General features: G+C 27.4%; 3 protein-coding genes across 7 annotated transcripts; 1 reads left to right on the top strand and 2 right to left on the bottom strand.

Moving 5' to 3' along the window:
• Positions 1–75: 75 nt before the first annotated feature.
• On the bottom strand, positions 76–6,141 carry LOC105425960 (acyl-CoA:lysophosphatidylglycerol acyltransferase 1). 2 transcript variants are annotated; one of them, XM_089075911.1, is made up of 6 exons: positions 5,629–6,141; positions 3,079–3,309; positions 2,789–3,003; positions 2,377–2,647; positions 1,712–1,863; positions 76–1,607 (listed from the first exon to the last, which is right to left on the bottom strand). In XM_089075911.1, the coding sequence occupies exons 2-6, from the start codon at positions 3,197–3,199 to the stop codon at positions 1,374–1,376; spliced, it is 993 nt and encodes a 330-aa protein (XP_088932037.1). In that variant the 5' UTR covers positions 3,200–3,309; positions 5,629–6,141; the 3' UTR covers positions 76–1,373. The 2 variants fall into 2 exon arrangements, with proteins under 2 accessions (XP_088932037.1, XP_011635291.1); XM_011636989.3 differs by having other exon boundaries at positions 3,079–3,296.
• Positions 6,142–6,751: 610 nt separating this feature from the next.
• LOC105426034 (fumarate hydratase, mitochondrial-like) lies at positions 6,752–10,602 on the top strand. 3 transcript variants are annotated; one of them, XM_089075823.1, is made up of 8 exons: positions 6,752–7,367; positions 7,861–7,900; positions 8,584–8,721; positions 8,800–9,000; positions 9,120–9,402; positions 9,472–9,734; positions 9,837–10,223; positions 10,342–10,602. In XM_089075823.1, exons 3-8 carry the CDS (start codon positions 8,683–8,685, stop codon positions 10,468–10,470), a joined length of 1,302 nt encoding a protein of 433 aa, XP_088931949.1. In that variant the 5' UTR covers positions 6,752–7,367; positions 7,861–7,900; positions 8,584–8,682; the 3' UTR covers positions 10,471–10,602. The 3 variants fall into 3 exon arrangements, with proteins under 3 accessions (XP_088931949.1, XP_088931948.1, XP_088931947.1); XM_089075822.1 differs by lacking the exon at positions 7,861–7,900; XM_089075821.1 differs by lacking the exon at positions 6,752–7,367 and having other exon boundaries at positions 7,376–7,900.
• A 1,148-nt stretch (positions 10,603–11,750) lies between these two features.
• Positions 11,751–15,772, bottom strand: LOC105425961 (fumarate hydratase, mitochondrial-like). Of its 2 annotated transcripts, none has more exons than XM_011636990.3 (7): positions 15,537–15,772; positions 13,820–13,960; positions 13,527–13,727; positions 13,127–13,409; positions 12,791–13,053; positions 12,310–12,699; positions 11,751–12,214 (listed from the first exon to the last, which is right to left on the bottom strand). In XM_011636990.3, the coding sequence occupies exons 1-7, from the start codon at positions 15,657–15,659 to the stop codon at positions 12,086–12,088; spliced, it is 1,530 nt and encodes a 509-aa protein (XP_011635292.1). In that variant the 5' UTR covers positions 15,660–15,772; the 3' UTR covers positions 11,751–12,085. The 2 variants fall into 2 exon arrangements, with proteins under 2 accessions (XP_011635292.1, XP_011635293.1); XM_011636991.2 differs by lacking the exon at positions 15,537–15,772 and adding an exon at positions 15,110–15,257.
• Positions 15,773–15,910: the final 138 nt, after the last annotated feature.

The raw sequence follows: 15,910 nt of genomic DNA, 5'->3' as shown, positions 1-15,910 counted from the left end.
AGTTATAATATATGTAATTACAGATCTTGCAGTTACAAACCATTGGAAATACTAAGAAAAAAATCAAAAGCACAATTTTGAAAAAGACTAAAATTTTTGTATTCGTTTAATAGTTTTCGGATGTGAAAAATATATATCTTATCTATACTTCATACACATCCGGTACAATTTTTTTATTTGTTTCCAGTTTTCAAACAATCATATTTTTTCATTAACCTAATTCTAATTTATGTGTCGCTAAAGTTACAAACTTATTACAAAATTCCTAATGTGATGTTAAAAAATTATGTTTATAGGATAGACCATATTTTCTTCAAAAAATATCTTTTGCTCGTATCACAAATGAATGGATACTCTTTTAAAAGATTCGGTTATTACCGTTTTACAGAAATTCTTTTCGCTATTATATTGCGATCTCATTTTATATAGAACGCATATCATTTTATAATCAACTTATATAAGACACACATGCAATGCTATATATTACAAAGATCTTGTCACAACGCTGCCAAGTACCACATATGTGTAAACATATTATCGGTGAAGATAATAAAAGATAATGTGAACTATGTGTATCTAAATATGATTTATCTATAAAATCGCACGGAGTGTTTATTATGCATTATAAGATCATATAAATTAATAGATGTGAAATCGTCTAATATTGATAAAAAAATCTAAACGCCACATTTTTATGCAGTCCCAAAAATTTGCAGCAAAAAGCATTATGCTGTCTCTATAAAAGAGATCACATATTTGATATTACAGATAAGACGTTTATTTCTACGCGCGTGTATTTATCTAAATTTACAATTAAATATTTTCGTATCCTACAATATTTGTGAAGAAAATAAATCTACAGCTCGGCGCGTCACTAACGATTTCGTTTTAAGAATGTTCCATCACCAAATTTGAAGATATATGAATATGTTCATTCATAAAAGCAAGTTTGCTATACAATTTATATTTGTACAATATAGATAGAGTATTTTTAAAATAAATTTAAGATAGCAATTATAAAAATTAAATCATGAAAGGTTTATTATATCTTGACTGTTATTTCAAATAAATGTAAAATGTATCAACAGTTTGAAATCAAGTCTAAAAGCTTAGTTTTAGAACAAAGAACACAAATATCGCTCGCAAAACTAACTATAAATAATCATTTGCAATTATTGCAATAAACAAAAATAAGTATTATAAGCGCCTTATTATGAGAATATACTTGTCGAATTTAATCTGTACATTCAAGTAGAGGCTATTCTCATAAACATCAAAATGGTTTAAGGCAAGGATATCTTACTTTGTTACTGTGTGATTTTCTTCTTTAAACTGGACCGTCGTGAACCGCACACATGACGTATAAAAACATCTTACCAAAAGTAAGATAACACATACGTAAGCATGCTATAATGTATATAACTAGATGTTATGAAAAATAAATGAAGGACTAGGAATCTTAATGGATCCTGATGTACTTTGGAACTTCTATTTGATCCGTTTGTGTCAAGAAATGTTCCATGTTTATAAAAATGCTCCAGTAGTGCTTCTTTTTCTACCCATCTATCATATAACCATTTGGATAATTGTTCTGGTTCGCGAGGAACCTACAACATAAGGTACTATATTAACTAAGATAAAAACATTATTTATAACATGTCACTAGATATTGATTTGCATAAATCATTATATTCTATGTCAAGTTACTTACCCCTGAACTAGGGAAAAGTCGATAAAATAACTTGGTCTCGCATGGAGGTCTCGAGCCAGTTATAATGGTAGGTAAGTCAAGTGGCTTACCTTGAGGATACGCTATTGTTATATCAAGAACCCAACTAATTTCTGCATTAACTACTGTCAAACCTGTGAATAATATATATTATATATTATATAAATTTTAATAATAATTACAACTACTTCTACTAGATTCTTAATGTTATTTAAGATTGTATTACATATTAAAACATTGGTAAAATATAAAAATTATATGAAACTGTTCTATTATTTTTTTCTAAGTATCCGCGTAAAAACTGTGCATCATCTAAATGATTTGAAAATTATTTAAATTTTTAAATTTGCAATAGAAAAAAATAACATTGCAAACTAATACAGAAGCTAAATAGTATATTTAGTATGTATATTGTTTATAAATTAATCTGATATATATAATTATTTTCATATTTATATTTAATATAGTGAACAGCAATAAACTATGTGTCAAAATCAAATAAATAATCAGCATATGGTTTACTAGATTAGAAAAAAATATATTATAAAAAAATTATATACACCATTAACAGTGCTGATTGTTATTTGTTATTTCTTCTTTACTTTAATAAAATGTTTAATAATATTTATAATAGAATGTAATTTTACTTGGTCGGCTATTCAAATGTTGATCTGCATTCTTACTCCCTGCTGGTCCGAGGGTATCAAAAATCGCCTGCATGGCTCCGACTCTTGGTAAAGTTACATTTTCAAGAATAGGTAGATTATTCTTTTTAGCATATTTCTGCGAGGTCTCTCGCCTTTTACACAGAAAGCCTCCTTCAGGAAAAAGTACCATCCATTTTCTATCTCTTGGTATATACGACTCTTTCAGATGTTTTTCTAATTGTTTTAAACTTTCTTCTCTTCGTTTACGTCCCTATAGTTATCTAATATATATTGGTTGAAGATGACAGATACTCCGCATTTTATTATATTACATTATATCAAAAGAAGCACGCGATTAATAAATCCACATTTAATAATCTATATATAAATATTATCAAAAGCTCACACTTACCGAAACAATGAAAAAATCTTGATGTAATATAGAGACTATTCCAAAATTAGTAAATTTGAACACTCTGTCCATTATCCACATTAAATTAGGTAGAACATTTGGTTTAGTGTTAAATGTTGTCATTAATATAGGAACATCACCAGTGCTCTGATGATTCGCTATAACTAATGTTTTCTCATTTATAACCTTCTGTATGTCATCACCTTGTTCTATTACTGTAAAAAAAGAAATTTTTTTTTTAATTTAATATCTATTCTTTTCTAATTTATAATCTTATTATTTATACTTACTGTCGTAACCTGCAGACCAAGTCCACATGGATACCATTGCTAACAGCCAATGAAAAAATAGGCCTTCGATTCGCCAATATACTTGAGGTTGATATCTTTTTACAGGAAATAATAACATCATCCATAGTACATATGTAGGTATGCAATAGACATTGTTTAATATCACAAATGCTGTCCGTGCAACACATTTCAATAACGTGGCTATATTACTGATTATTCTGTAAAATATATCTATGATTTAATTAGAATTTAATTCCTGCTTTTAAAAATAATTTTCAGAAAATATCTTTTTACAATTGACAAATTGATTAAATACTCAATGGTTTATGATACAATCATTAATAATGAAAAGTAAAACATAAGTTTTCATCAAACTTATACTAAATTGTTAATCTCTTTTGGCAAAATAAACCCATAAAGATATTGAAATATATATATTATCAATTTAAAAACCATTAGGATAATATTCAAATTACAAAGCATTTAATAAAAAATTAATGTAATTTAATTTACAATATCTATTTCTATTTTATAATGATTTCTATTTTATAATCATAACTTCACATTAAATACAAGCATGATTACAAATCATGATAATTAATTACATTATTACAGGAATAGAAAAATACTATAAAATTTAAGCAAATGGTATCCATATATTTTATCCATATATTTATGAGAGAATTGTACATACTTTTGCTTTTAACAATTATATGTATACATGGATCTTAAAAAATATATCTAATATAAAAAATTCTTAAATGAATTATGAATACAATTCAATAAATATTTAATCTAAGTTGATATTTTGTATGAATAAAAAATATAAAATGCGTAGAAAAGAAAATAAACATGTTTCTTAATATAAAATAAACAAGTTTTATTGATTAACATACTATTATTAGCAAAATGTCATACATCAAAAAAATATGCACTGGGAATGTCACATATTTTCTTATACTTAATTTTTGTATAAATTTTCCATCTTCTGTCATAAAATATAATATATTTTATATTTGATTGTTTAATAAAGTAGCTCTGTACAACACATTTATGCATAATTATAATATAGTAACTCTGTACAACACATTTATACATAATTATAATATTAAATAAACAGATTATATAAAATAACTTAGATTATATCATTTTAATTAATAATGTTATATCAAATTTCAAAGATCAATATTCTTCATTAATATTCCATAAAAAGTCATAGAAAAATCAAAAGTATTCATAATTTTCATAAATTTTCATAATTTTTTATAATTGATAGCTAGGAGGGATAAAGTTAAATAATCGTTAAATATAACAATATAATAATAAGACAAAATACAAAGAGAACAAGAATTTAATGTCAATTATGAATTTTGTTTCTACATAGAAACAAAATTCATAATTATATATATATATATATATAGTGACATGTTCGTCTATCTAAATATATGTGTATAATAAAGATATTAAATCAGATATTAAATCATTAAATATATAATTCAAAATTTACATATGACTTGATTTCATCGATATAAATATTAAAAAGCATGACAATTGATATTGTTATTACTGAATATATACATTTATTACACTTATTTCTTCTTTCTTATTACTGACTAGTTCAAGGCCATAACACAGGTCATAATATAATTGGTAATATAAATGCGAAGTTGATTATATAAAGTCAGAATTCAAAAAACAAAATTGGAAATGCTTATAATGCAAAAATTGTAACACTAAAAACTATTTTTAGCAAAAATATATACAAATAACATATAAGATATTTTAATGTATTATTATTGCAATAAAAAAATTCATTGTATTAAATAACAAAAAGTCTTGTTTTTGTATTTAAAAAAACTTCTATATATTTATTTAATATAAATAAAAATTACATATAAATAAAAATTACCTTATAATCCATATCGTAATATTTTATTTTAATTAAATAATAATATTGAAGCAAATATATATAGTTTAATTAATAATTTGTTAACAAAATATGCAATTTATTAAAAAAAAAATATTTGAATACATTCTCACTAAAATATTTTATAAATGTCTGCAACAATAACAAAGATATTCATTTTTTACTTTCTATAAAAATTTAAATAATTCTATAGATTTATTATTAAATGTATAAAGAGAATTTTACACTTCCATACACTCTAACGCATACGTCACAGTAAAACGCAACGAGGGTAACACATGCGAGAATATTGAAAGATATAAAGAAAAGGATCAAGGAATATAACAGAATGATTTAGAAATTTATATTAAATTTCAAAAATTATACGTCGATCGCTTATACTTCTTTTCTCTTCCTCTCCGCTCTTCTGTTCGTTAATCTTTCTTTAATCGTTTAATCTTTCTTTACACGAGGTAAGGTTAAGAGCACATTTTCCATAGAGTGCTACTTTTCACACCGCGATGTTTACGCGAGAAAAATCTGTCTCGTGCACACACGGAGACTCGATAATTAATGTACCGAATAATACTAGCACGAAAAAAAAAAAAAAAATCGTGAAACTCGCACGAGCGAGCGGATGTTACCTGACGAAAGTAGAGGCGGCAGAAGTAGAGTCAGTCATCTTCGAGTGCCACCATCCGTTGCGAAAGGTCGAGGAGACAGAATTTCATACACTTTTTCTTCACCATAGCATCTCCTCATGTACAATTAGCGTGATGAGAAATCATTATCCCGAATGACACACTCAACTCAACGAAATACGATTTACATGTCACGAATTACTTGGAATTATTGCGACGCCGACACAAGCGTATATTTGTGAGATTCAATAATCGCGCTCGATCTTCCGCTTCTCTATTCCTTTTTGTCTTAGCCGCTAATCCGCCTATGGCGCGAGAAACGAGAACAAATCGTTGACAGTTTTACGTATTTTTCTCATCCGTTGGCAAATGAATCCTCAATGGTTTGCTCTCGTTGAAATGTTTTGTTATTTATTACTTTTTTTGCACTGTGTTCAACAGTGCAAAATCATCTCAATGTACATATGTAACTTACTGGAATGGCAGTCCGGTTCGGTGTGACTCGGCCCGCCTCGGCTTGGCCCGACTTCGCTCGGCTTGGCTCGGCTCGACGCGGCTCGATTCGGCCCGATTCGGTCAAACTCGGTTCGATTAATATCAATTAATAGTTTTTTGTTTTTCTCTTATAGATCAGGGCACCTATTATCGAAATGTTCGGATCCGATTTCGATCCGGAATTATTTCGTTTTTCTCCAGATATTCTTAGATAAGTTATTATGGACAGTCGGATCGTTTCTGAATCGATCGGAAAGTTTCCGTCATCTCTCGAGCTGTCGAAATATCGATTCCGATCGGAATGAAATAGCGAGGCCCAATCAGCGATAAGATGCGTAAGTGTCGGTCCACAATAGGTGATTTAAGCTTTAAGAAGTAAGAAAATTGATCAATTATAATCGAATATGAAAAGAATAATCGACTTTAAGATTAAATACTTATTGTGGACCGATACTAAAGCCAGCGGTACGCGATGCTTTTTTTCTTGCTGGTTTGCTAGCTGGATCCGCGTGCTTGTTGAACTCTTGTCTTCGATTGGTATATTTTTTTAGATTTCCAAAAGAATATACCAATCAGAAACAAGAGCTCACGAGCACGCAAATCCAGCTAGCAAATCAGCAGAAAAAAAAGCATCGTGTGCCGCTGGCTTAAGTCAACTTAACCAAGTGCGTCTACGATTAGAGAGTCGTGATAATGATAAGTATTAAAAATATTTTTAATATTATATTATATTATACTTTTAACATTACATTAAATATTTTTAATATTATATATATTATTGCATCCTTTTCTTTTTTTATATTATATTATAGTTAGCAGTAATACGTCGTGAGAGAGAAAGGCAGCGTCTCGCTGAAATTCACGCAAATAAAATAATGAGACGAAGATTGAGGGATATGCTCGATTCATTTGCTTTGTCCGAAAATCAATTTATGGGCATGTATCGACTAACTAATAAAAGATACACATGCCAGTGCAAACGGATATTTTAAGTCTAGCTAGCTTCTCTTGCACTGTAATTGGTCGTAACAGTTCATTTCGTCCGTTCCTCTCGTTCCGCTTACGTTCATTCCGCATGTAGAGAAATGAACGGAAAGCCGATTCCGCTGGGCATCCATAATAGCAAATAATGACGTCACTTAAGTAGCGTAATGACGTCATCTTGCTACTTGGGATAAAACTAGTGCGGGATAAATTAAGTTCAGTCAAAAAGAACAAGCCTCAAGACTGCGTTTCAATTTATGCTCGTAAATATTATTTGTCTTTGTTTAATCGTTTAATAAACAATAAGGATGAATAATCCCCAAGATTTATGGTTCATGATATAAGAGTTGTGGCATATAGAAAAATTTAAATATTAAGAAAGTTGATCAATCATTCAAATATGATTCAAATATGAGAAAAACACTCGATCATGATTGGTCAGTTTCTTACGACTTACAGTTTAAACTATATTTATTGTAAAAACACAAACGTGGCATAGAAAACTGTAAGCGTATTGACCAATCACATTGAGAATTAATTTTCAATTATCTTTATAATTCTCGATTGTGATTAGTCAATTTGCATTTTAATTTTGGCCTTGTCTCAGCTATTTGTTAAAATAAAGAGATAAATAGATTTTCAATAGATCAATTTTCAATAGATTTAAAATTTGAAAACAATAATGTTTAATACACTAAAGAGCCATTTTTTTAATCGTAATTTGCAAAAATTATCAATTTATTTTTCGTCATCAAGATTGCATCTGTCAACTTCAACATTCGTTGCGAGCTTTAAGGTACATAGAATTATTTTAACAAAATATATTTTACTTTATTCACATAACAAAAAGTTTTTCTTCTATATATAATATTTTTAAAGAGATTTTTGTTGATATTTTATTTTATTAATTTTATTAAAGTAATAAAAATATAAGTCAACTGATGTAAAGATAGCTTTATTTAAAAAAATATGTTACTGTTTATTGTAAATTATATATATATCCTTTTTAAGCAATATATTTTCTTTACATCAATTAATCTAACTCATTACTTCATGGATAAAAAGATTAAACAATTAAGAAAAGAATTATATCATAAGATTTCATATTTTATATTAAAATGCATCAAAATTTTATATTAAAATGTATATAAAACATTTATAAAAATTAAATATATTTGGGAAAATTTACATACAATCTTAGTTTTAAAAAAATCAAAGACAATCTTTAGATTTTAGAAATGTTTTCATTAAGGAAGCAAACACTACCGTTATGAAGTTTTATATGTTACATCGTATACAAAATACAATTGCATTCTGTTAAAATTTGGTATAAAAATTTGATAATTATATATTGCTATTTTCTGCATAATAACTAAACAATGGCGTATATAAGATAGATATGTAAAATTTAATATATTATTATATATCTTAATCATATCCATATCATCAATGTTAATAACTATACGCTTGTATGTATAGGAACAGGAATGTACAAATTACAGAATTGAAAGAGATACATTTGGAGAATTGAAAGTTCCTGCAGACAAATATTATGGTTCACAAACTCTCCGAGCATTGATGAATTTTCCAATTGGTGATATATTGGAGCGTATACCTGTAAATAATAGCAATATTATAAATTTATTCAATTCTCTTTTCTTGTATTTGAAATAATAAATATGATTATTTTTATAGTGTAGACTGATAATTGCTTTTGGTATAGTAAAAAAAGCTGCTGCAGAAGCAAACAAAGAATATGATTTGGATAAAAAAATTGCCGATGCTATTAGTAAGGCAGCAGATGACGTAATAAGTGGAAAATTATATCATGACCACTTTCCTTTAGTTATTTGGCAAACTGGATCTGGGACACCAACTCACATGAATGTCAATGAGGTCGAATATTATATTAATATACTTATTAAGTCAAATCAATTATTCTATGAAAGAGAATAATTGAATTCTATTGAATGAATTACTATTTCATTCAATAAAATGTTTTTTTAAATGCTTAGGTTATTGCCAATCGTGCGATAGAGATACTCGGTGGCGAACTTGGCTCAAAAAAACCTGTGCATCCAATCGATCATGTTAATATGTCACAGAGTACTAATGATGTATTTCCATCAGCTATACACATAGCTACTGCTTTAGAAATTCATAAAGTATTACTCCCAGGCTTAGAAGAATTACATAAAGCGTTGAAAGAAAAAGCGAACAAATGGAAAGATATCATAAAAATTGGTAGAACGCATACTCAAGATGCAGTACCAATGACGTTGGGTCAAGAATTTTCAGGTTTATATCTAGGCAAACTGTAATAACATTTGAAATAGCTAAAGGAATATAGATGAAAGTATTTTACAGGATATGCCACGCAAATTGAATATGGTATTAAAAGAATAAAAGATACATTACCAAGATTGTATCAGTTAGCTTTAGGTGGCACAGCGGTCGGTACTGGATTAAATGCGCGAAAAGGTTTTGCCGAAAAGGCAGTTGCAAAAATTGCACAATTCACAAGTTTACCTTTTGTCCCTGCTCCAAATAAATTTGAAGCTGTGGCTTCGGTTGATGCAATTGTCGAAGTACACGGAGCTTTTAATACAGTGGCTGTTTCTCTCATGAAAGTAAGCACTTATATATATATATATATATATATACATACTTATTACAAAATAACATTTTACTTCGTTTATATTTTGTTAATATCATTTGTATAATCTATATAGATAGCAAATGATATTAGATTCTTGGGAAGTGGACCTAGATGCGGTTTAGGCGAATTATTTCTTCCAGAAAATGAACCTGGAAGTTCTATTATGCCTGGGAAAGTAAATCCTACGCAAACCGAATCACTGACCATGGTGTGTTGTCAAGTCATTGGCAACCATATGGCAATAAGTATCGGTGCTCATGGTCATTTTGAACTTAACGTCTTTAAAACATTTATAATTGCAAACACTTTGAAATCTGCCAGATTATTAGGTGATGTTTGCTCTTCGTTCACAAAAAATTGTGTTGTTGGCATTGTTCCGAATATTGATAAATTAAAGAAAAATGTAAATGAGAGTTTGATGCTTGTCACGGCGTTAAATCCGTACATTGGATATGATAAGGTACTTATAAATTTATGTTTTTTTAAAAGAATGAACATAGAAATTTTTTATAGTAGCTTTTACACATAAAATTATTAATATTTTTCTGAAGATTTATCCTTATAATTTTGTTTCACAGGCTGCTACTATTGCTAAATATGCGCATAAAGAAAATCTGACGCTAAAAGAAGCAGCATTAAAACATGGAATAACGGCAAAACAATTCGATGAATGGGTCAGACCCGAACAAATGCTTGGACCAAAATAATTTCCATTTTAAAACGATATTTAATATATATATATTATACTTTTTTATGTAATCGAGTATCTCTGTATTCTACATTTATATCTTGAATTTCCAACATCTAAATAAATCAGTTAAATTACTTTTTTAAAAATATTTTTATTCTGTTTTATTTTCATACATCTCACACGATTAAGATTGTATGGGAATAAAAATGATAAGTTAAAATGTTTTGATATTTATTACGTTTGATTATTCAATAGCAAAATCATCTCAATGTATATATAACTTACTGGAATGGCAATCCGATTCAGTCTAGCTCGGCTTAGTTCGGTTTCACCCAGTTTAACTCAATTAATACCAATTAATAGTTATTAATTGTCATATGCACAAACTTTTCAGTTATATTACAGCAACATTGTTGCAGTGTTGCTGCAAGATTTGTGCTGTATGTTACCATAATATAAAGCCTATAGCGAACAGAAAAACTTAAGTAGGAGCGAATTGATCAATAGAATTAATTCTATCTTTTTATAATTCTTGACTGTGATTGGCTTAAAATGAAGAAAAGAAAAGTAAATACGAATAGTGCGAGAAGTTTAGCTTCTTCTTTTTCTTCTTTATTATTAAATGTGGTACAAGATGTGGTACAAGCCATGATACAAAAACAAAAATAAGCAATATAAGTACAAAATTGTTTATACGAAGTATAAACGACAAAGTCGAATTTGAAAAAACAAAGTTGGAAATGCGTAGTAACGTAGTACGAAAATTATGTAAAAACGAAATATATTTAGAAAAGATTCAAGAAGTTTAAAAGAACAGACGTAAAGTTTTTATGACTAAAATTTTTGCATTAGTATAAAAAGCATACTAAAGTCTTTTTCGATGGAAATATCACATATTGTTAGATATGATAACTCTAATTCACTATAATTGCAGATAAATATCAACATTCGATAGTTGTAGGCTGTATATAAAAATTAATAGTTTACTACTACAAAAGCTTGCAGTAGCTGTAGATGCTGATGCACCGACACAGCTCTGTTTTAGATACATTACATTTTGTCTACATTTGTATAATAGTGCTACTCACAGAAAAAGATAAAAGTTGAATATTCTCTTTAAGTTTGCAGTTATAATTTACAGGAGGATTAGATATTATTTCTTGTCTTATTTTTGTTTTTGACTGTAACGGAAATTTTTATCAAAGATAAATGCGCACACCTATATATGCGCACACCTATATGTGACATATACTTTTAAAATAATATCCTTATTTTAAAATCCATAAAAGAATATCATAATGTAATAATTTATTTATTTTTATTTCAAAATCTTCTAATCATAGCTTGTTTTTACAACTAGTGTTACTACACTTATAGTTAAAATAAAATAGATATATGTTCAAAGTTTCATGAAAACAAAGTTTTAATCCAGTTCAGTGGAGTAACGAAAATCAGATTTCATACAAAACGAAAAAATAAAATAAAAACAAAGCAAAATTAAATAAGGAAAAAAAAACAATTTATTTAGGATGTAGGAAAATTGAAAATATGGATGTAGAATATAAAAAAACTCAATTGTGCAAAGTATAACGACACATATATTACTATTAAATATCGTTTTGAAATAAAAATTATTTCGGCCCAAGCATTTTTTCAGGTTTAACCCATTCGTCAAATTGTTCCGCCGTTACTCCATGTTTTAATGCCGATTCTTTTAGCGTCAGATTTTCTTTATGTGCATATTTAGCAATAGTAGCAGCCTGAAAAGATAAATTTTTAGAAGAATGTTAATTTTTATGTATGCTATAAAAAGCTTCTATCTTCATTATTTTAAAGAAATAAATCTATAAGATACCTTATCATAACCAATATATGGATTTAATGCCGTCACAAGCATTAAACTCTCTTTTAGGTTTTTCTTTATGTTGTCAATATTCGGAGTAATGCCTACAACGCAATTCTTTGCGAACGAAGAGCAACCATCACCCAGTAATCTTGCAGATCTCAAAGTGTTCGCAAGCATAAGCGGTTTAAAAACATTAAGTTCAAAATGACCATTACTACCACCAACACTTATTGCCACATGATTACCCATTACTTGACTACACACCATAGTCAATGATTCTGCTTGCGTAGGATTTACTTTTCCAGGCATAATAGAACTTCCAGGTTCATTTTCTGGAAGAGATAATTCGCCTAAACCGCATCTAGGTCCACTTCCCAAAAATCTGATATCATTTGCTATCTGTAAATGATACAAATATATAAAAAAAACATTAGTAAAGTATAAATAATAATGAAACTATTTTATAACAGATATATGTCCAAGTGCTTACTTTCATGAGAGAAATAGCTACTGTATTAAAAGCTCCGTGTACTTCAACAATTGCATCGTGTGCAGCCAAAGCTTCAAATTTATTTGGAGCAGGGACAAAAGGTAAACCAGTGTATTGTGCAATTTTTGCAACTGCCTTTTCAGAAAAACCTTTTCGCGTATTTAATCCGGTACCGACTGCTGTACCACCAAGTGCTAGTTGATACAATCTTGGCAATGTATCTTTTACTCTTTGAATACCATATTCAACCTGCGTAACATATCCTATAAAATATTTTTATGTATATTTTTTTAGTTACTGTAAATAAATATTAAAATAATTTATATAAATATAAACCTGAAAATTCTTGACCCAATGTTAACGGTACCGCATCTTGAGTGTGCGTTCTACCAATTTTTATGATATCTTTCCAGTTTTCTGCTTTTTCTTTCAACGCTTTATGTAATTCTTCTAAGCCTGGTAGTAATATTTGATGAATTTCTAAGGCAATAGCTATGTGCATAGCTGTTGGAAATGCATCATTGCTACTCTGCGACATGTTAACATGATCATTTGGATGCACAGGTTTTTTTGAGCCAAGTTCGCCACCGAGTATCTCTATCGCACGATTGGCAATAACCTAAGCATTTGAAAAATATTTTATTAAATAAATTTATAAGATTATTATTTCATGGGATAATTGATAAATTTGGTTTAATAAGTTTAGTATATTATTGAAATTAATATAATATTTGACCTCATTGACATTCATATTAGTCTGTGTTCCAGATCCAGTTTGCCAAATAATCAAAGGGAAGTGATCATTATATAACTTTCCACTTATTACATCATCTGCTGCTTTACTAATAGCATCGGCAATTTTAGGATCCAAATTAAATTCTTTATTTGTTTCTGCAGCAGCTTTTTTTAATATACCCATAGCAATTATCTGTCTACACTATAAAAATAAACATTTAACATATTTACTATTCCAAGTACAAGAGAAGAAAATTCATTTAAAAAATTTATAATATTGCTATTACTACTTACAGGCATACGCTCAAATGTATCACCAATTGGAAAATTTAGCACTGCTCGAAGAGTTTGTGCGCCATAATATTTGTCTGCAGGAACTTTTAATTCTCCAAATGTGTCTCTTTCAATTCTATAATCTTCCATGCATTCCTCTTCCTATACATACAAAGCCTATGTTTGTATCGATGATACAAAAGTATATAATAATAATTAATATAATATAATAATATTAAATTTTATTTATTATGTTACATGTGTATGTATGTATATATATATATATATGTATATATATATATGTATGTTATTTATTATATAGAGAATATGGCAATATTCCTATAGTATAGATTTCTAAGAAATATTTTAAGGACATGTATTCAGAGAACATCTTGTAAATAAGAAAACATCCTAAGGACATTCTTCAAATAATGTATGCTGTATTATATATAATATATATAATTATTACATCATAAATAGATAAATTTGTTTTAATGAAATATAATTGTATTTTATATATGATGCTGTATACAAAAGTTGCATCTTATATAAAATCTCATTATATAACGATAATGGTAATGTTTATTCTCTGAAATCTAGATTACCTTTAATTAAAAATTATCTTTAATTTTTTTAACTAATGTTATGTAAACTTTTTAAATATATATAATTTATATATATTTTAAAATAAGTTTATAGGAAAAAATTGATTTATATAATACTTTAGATCTTTTGACAGAATATTTTAGATATTTTGACAGAAAATATGAAATCTTATGAAATAACAATTCTGTTTCAATACTTTTTTATCCATAAAATAATAAGTAAGACTAATTAACGTAAAGAAAATATGTTGCTTAAAAAAATATATAATTTACAATATATAATTAAGCATTCTTTAAAATAAATGTATATATTTTTTTACATATATTTTTTGAATTATTTCATTATCCTGCATAAAATTACAATTATTTCATTAAAACATTAATATTTTAAAATGTATTTCATATTTTATATTAAAATTTTACATTAAAATATATTATAAATGTTTAAATTCCTGATTTTTTAAATATTTTCCTATTTTTATATTCAAAATGATAACAAATTGATATGAATATAAGCTGTATAACAATATTTCATCTTCAAATCTCACAAAAAAATGCAACCATATGGTAATTTGTTATATACCATACAACCTTTATTGGAAAAAATTTTCTGTTATTTTCATGATTTAAACATGTTAAAAAAGTGATAATAATTGTCTTATCCTGTGTTTATATAATTATAAGACTAATATTTAAAAATATTCACCATTATAGAAGATGTCAGATGTTGTCAGTAATACGTTGGTAGAAAGACTGAGTCAGAGTGCAGAAATATCTCATATTTGAATACGTAATAAGTGATAAGCAAGATGTGTGTGAGTAAAACTCACAGAGATACATTCCATAAGAAAGTATATTTTAATATTTTTATATTTGTTTTGTATACAAAAACATTGTTATATTTTTCGTAATATGATAATTCATTCATTATAAAAGAAATTTTGGTTTTTTATAAAAAGAGAACATGCAATTATATTTGCATTTTTATTACTTTAATAAAATGAATAAAGTGAGACGTTAACACGTATCTCTAAGAAATGTTAATTATACTCATAAAACTCTATTATACATAAAACTTATATAATACATGTATATAAACAAATTTAAATATATTTTGGCAATTCAATATATACCTTACAGGTCATAGTAGAAGATAAATGTAATCTTGCATTCGTCTGTAATGATGAATTAATTGATAATTTTTTCAATTGACGCAAACTGCGATGAGACAGACGATTCTTTAGTATGTTGAACATAATTGTATTTAAATTTCGATAATCCGCTGTTTTAGCAAGGAGCGGAATAAAGACAGTCGAGATAAAAATAATGAAGGGCAAAGACAATCTTTAAGACTGATACATATGATACAATTCGTTGTTGAAATGTAAATACTAGAAGCACGCAGGCGCAAGAGCGTAAAATGACAAGGAGAATTTAAATGTATCTTCATCTCTTTTTAGTACAATTTATACACTATGATTTGAGAGAATTTAAAATTCTTTTATTC

This window comes from Pogonomyrmex barbatus, unplaced genomic scaffold (assembly GCF_055798465.1).
Source record: "Pogonomyrmex barbatus isolate J1 unplaced genomic scaffold, ASM5579846v1 scaffold2, whole genome shotgun sequence".
Classification (NCBI taxonomy): Eukaryota; Metazoa; Arthropoda; class Insecta; order Hymenoptera; family Formicidae; genus Pogonomyrmex; species Pogonomyrmex barbatus.
The sequence above is the reverse complement of the archived record's forward strand: the minus strand, read 5'-3'. Positions and strand labels throughout refer to the sequence as shown.

Excerpts from the sequence above, each read along its gene's own strand:
- LOC105425961 (XM_011636990.3), bottom strand. The coding sequence starts at position 15,659 with ATGTTCAACATACTAAAGAATCGTCTGTCTCATCGCAGTTTGCGTCAA. Across the intron at positions 13,728-13,819 it reads ATACATTTGAGCGTATGCCT|TGTAGACAGATAATTGCTAT; the intron begins GTAAGTAGTAAT and ends TTATTTTTATAG. Across the intron at positions 12,700-12,790 it reads TAGCTATTTCTCTCATGAAA|ATAGCAAATGATATCAGATT; the intron begins GTAAGCACTTGG and ends TATCATTTACAG.
- LOC105425960 (XM_011636989.3), bottom strand. The coding sequence starts at position 5,666 with ATGACTGACTCTACTTCTGCCGCCTCTACTTTCGTCAG. Across the intron at positions 3,297-5,628 it reads GCCGCCTCTACTTTCGTCAG|AATAATCAGTAATATAGCCA; the intron begins GTAACATCCGCT and ends TATATTTTACAG. Across the intron at positions 3,004-3,078 it reads TTGGTCTGCAGGTTACGACA|TAATAGAACAAGGTGATGAC; the intron begins GTAAGTATAAAT and ends CTTTTTTTACAG.
- LOC105426034 (XM_089075821.1), top strand. The coding sequence starts at position 7,787 with ATGTTTAATACACTAAAGAGCCATTTTTTTAATCGTAATTTGCAAAAA. Across the intron at positions 8,722-8,799 it reads ATATATTGGAGCGTATACCT|TGTAGACTGATAATTGCTTT; the intron begins GTAAATAATAGC and ends TTATTTTTATAG. Across the intron at positions 10,224-10,341 it reads CGTACATTGGATATGATAAG|GCTGCTACTATTGCTAAATA; the intron begins GTACTTATAAAT and ends TTTGTTTCACAG.